Raw genomic sequence first — 2,697 nt, forward strand, 5'->3', positions numbered from 1 at the left:
TGTGTGTGTGTGTGTGTGTGTGTGTGTGTGTGTGTGTGTTATGTTTGGTTGTCTTTGCATTTGTCCCTCACAATGCTTGGCAACCAGTGTTGTTTGTTTGTTTATGTTCGTTGTAACTTACCAGTTCAACAAAAGTGGTTGATAGACTAAGTACTGGGGGTGCAAATATATTCAACTGGGCAGTGTCCCAGTATGGCCCCAGTCCAATGACAGAAACAAGTAAAAGATATTCGTAACTGGAATGGTTTTCGTAACAGGTCTACTCAATGTGAGATCAACAACAGCAGCACAGCAAGTGAGTACATAGCCATCACATATATAATATATACAATGACATACACAAAGAAGCACTGGCGTTATCACAAACAAAATAGGAACATCTCAGGAGTGTTTCATGATGAAAATGTTTTAAATACTTTATTATTAGAAATGAGTGGATGCTTATTACAAACAGTTACATACACACATAAGCACAGGTATGATCACAAACAGGATCTGAATCTCTCAGGGGTATATTGTGTGGGAAATGTATTAAAAAGTTATTCATAATTATTAGAAAATAAAATGAAATTATGTTTGAAACAGCATTACTGACAAGTAATAGTTTCTCCCTTCCAATTCGTTTTCCTTACAAGGCCAGTTACCTGGTTTCTATGGTGTACAAATGACCAAGTTCATAGTATACCCACCAGATGGAACAGCAGTCTGTTATAAGGCTTGAAGCCAGCAATTTTGAGGGGAAGGAGTAAGTTGGCTACATCAACCTCATTACTTGACTGGTACTTTACTTTATATAGTCCAAAGAGAGGAAAGGCAAAGTTGACCTCAGCAGGATTTGAAATCAGAATGTAATGAACTTGGAGAAATGCTACAACACATTTTGTCCAATGTGCTTTACGACTCTGCCAGCTCACCATCTTATGAATTTCTTACAGGTGACCAAAATGATTTTATTGGTTTTTACATTCATCTTTTGTACGTCTAGATGGAGTTGAAGGAGGTCTTATGTTTACTGGTGATTCTGAAAAAGAAATTTAAATCACATTTTTATCTTTCTCAGTCTAAACCATCCAACCATACAAGAGCATTCAAATACTAATTAGGACCTAATTATAACACAAATGATAATGTTAAGACATGAGTTGACTAACATCAACATAATATTAACTTTTTGCATTTAGATTGGTCATAAGGGGCCTGTTTTATATTCTGCTTGTTTTGTGTTCAAACAATGTCATTCTAAAAATTGTGTTCTTACAATGTCATTCTAAAAATAAACAATTACATCATCAAAATCTTAAAGCTATAAAGATAATGCTTGATTAATTCAAAACAATGTCAATGAATAAGCATTATGTTTGACAGAGTAACCTGAATGCTAAAGAATTAATTGTATTTAAAATTACAGATATTTTATACTAAACCAAAATCAAGGTTATCATGAAAATGTGCTGGACTACAGATGAAATATATTCACACAAATGTGACTCGATTATTAGATGCATCTCAATTTCAGCAACGCATAATCAGGAAAATTAGCTTTTATAGCATTAAATCTTATGGGGGACCCAAATATAAGACCTGAGGTGAACTTTTGAGACTTTGAAGAGGCTGGGGATCAATAAAAGTGATCAATAGAAGGTGAAGTGCCTCTGCTACAGATATCATACGGTGTTCACTAACAATGCACAAACTGCTGATGTTTTAAGCCTTCATGCTCTCTAGCTTTTAGGGTTAGCTTTTAGGGTGGCTTAATGGCTAAGGTATTCAACACACGATTGTGAGGTCGTGAGTGTGATTCCTGGCAATGCATTGAGTCCTTGAGCAAGACACTTTATTTCTTGTTGCTCCAGTTCACTCAGCTGGTAAAAATGAGTTGTTGTTGTACTTGTAATTCAAAGGGCCAGCCCTGTTGCATTCGGTGTGTCACACTGAATCTCCTTGAGAACTACATTAAGATTACTCGTGTCTTTGGAGTACTCAGCCACTTGCATGTTTATTTCACAAGCAGGCTGTTTTGTTGATACAACCAACTGGAACACTCATCGTCGTAACCGATGGAGTGCCAAGCCACTACAGACAAAGGAAAAGGTGAGAAATTGGCAGAGACATCAGAGACATTTGATAGAATGTCAAGTAGAATTTGTTCAGGCTCTTTGCAGACTTGGGATCAAATCTCACCAAAGTCAACACCAGGAATGATAAATAAAGAAGCGGTGGAGTGCTGGAGTACACATTCCTTTCTCTCTCTCTCTCTTTTTCTGAAATGGCTATGCTACTGGAATTGTCCAAGGACTGACTAATGTGCAGTACAGGAAGGGAAGGAACTATAGGAGATAAAAAAGGGGATACTACTATTTTTGCTACTATTACTGCTGCTGCTGCTGCTACTGCTACTACTACTACTACTACTACTAATAATAATAACATTTCTTTGTGATATAGGCACAAGGCCTGAAATTTTTGGGGGTAGGGTAATCAATCAAATCAACCCCAGTACTGAACTGACACTTATTTTATCAACTCCACAAGGACAAAAGGCAAAGACGACCTCAGCAGAATTTGAATTCAGAACATACAAACTCCACCAAGGTCAACTTTGCCATTTCAACCCTTCACAGTCAATAAAATAAGTACCAATTAAGCGTTGGGGGTCAATGTAATTGATTAGCCCCTCTCCTCCAAAATTTCAGGCCT

At 37.0% G+C, this 2,697-nt stretch overlaps 1 protein-coding gene across 1 annotated transcript in view; it reads right to left on the reverse strand.

Annotated features, from left to right (window-relative positions):
- Positions 1-390: 390 nt before the first annotated feature.
- Positions 391-2,697, reverse strand: part of LOC106873870 (centromere-associated protein E) — a 53,424-nt gene continuing 51,117 nt past the window's right edge. The window contains 1 exon segment of the mRNA XM_052974967.1: positions 391-1,021. Coding sequence (XP_052830927.1) covers positions 951-1,021 — 71 coding nt within the window. The 3' untranslated portion in view covers positions 391-950.

The sequence above is a fragment of the Octopus bimaculoides genome, chromosome 20, assembly GCF_001194135.2.
Source record: "Octopus bimaculoides isolate UCB-OBI-ISO-001 chromosome 20, ASM119413v2, whole genome shotgun sequence".
NCBI lineage: Eukaryota > Metazoa > Mollusca > Cephalopoda > Octopoda > Octopodidae > Octopus > Octopus bimaculoides.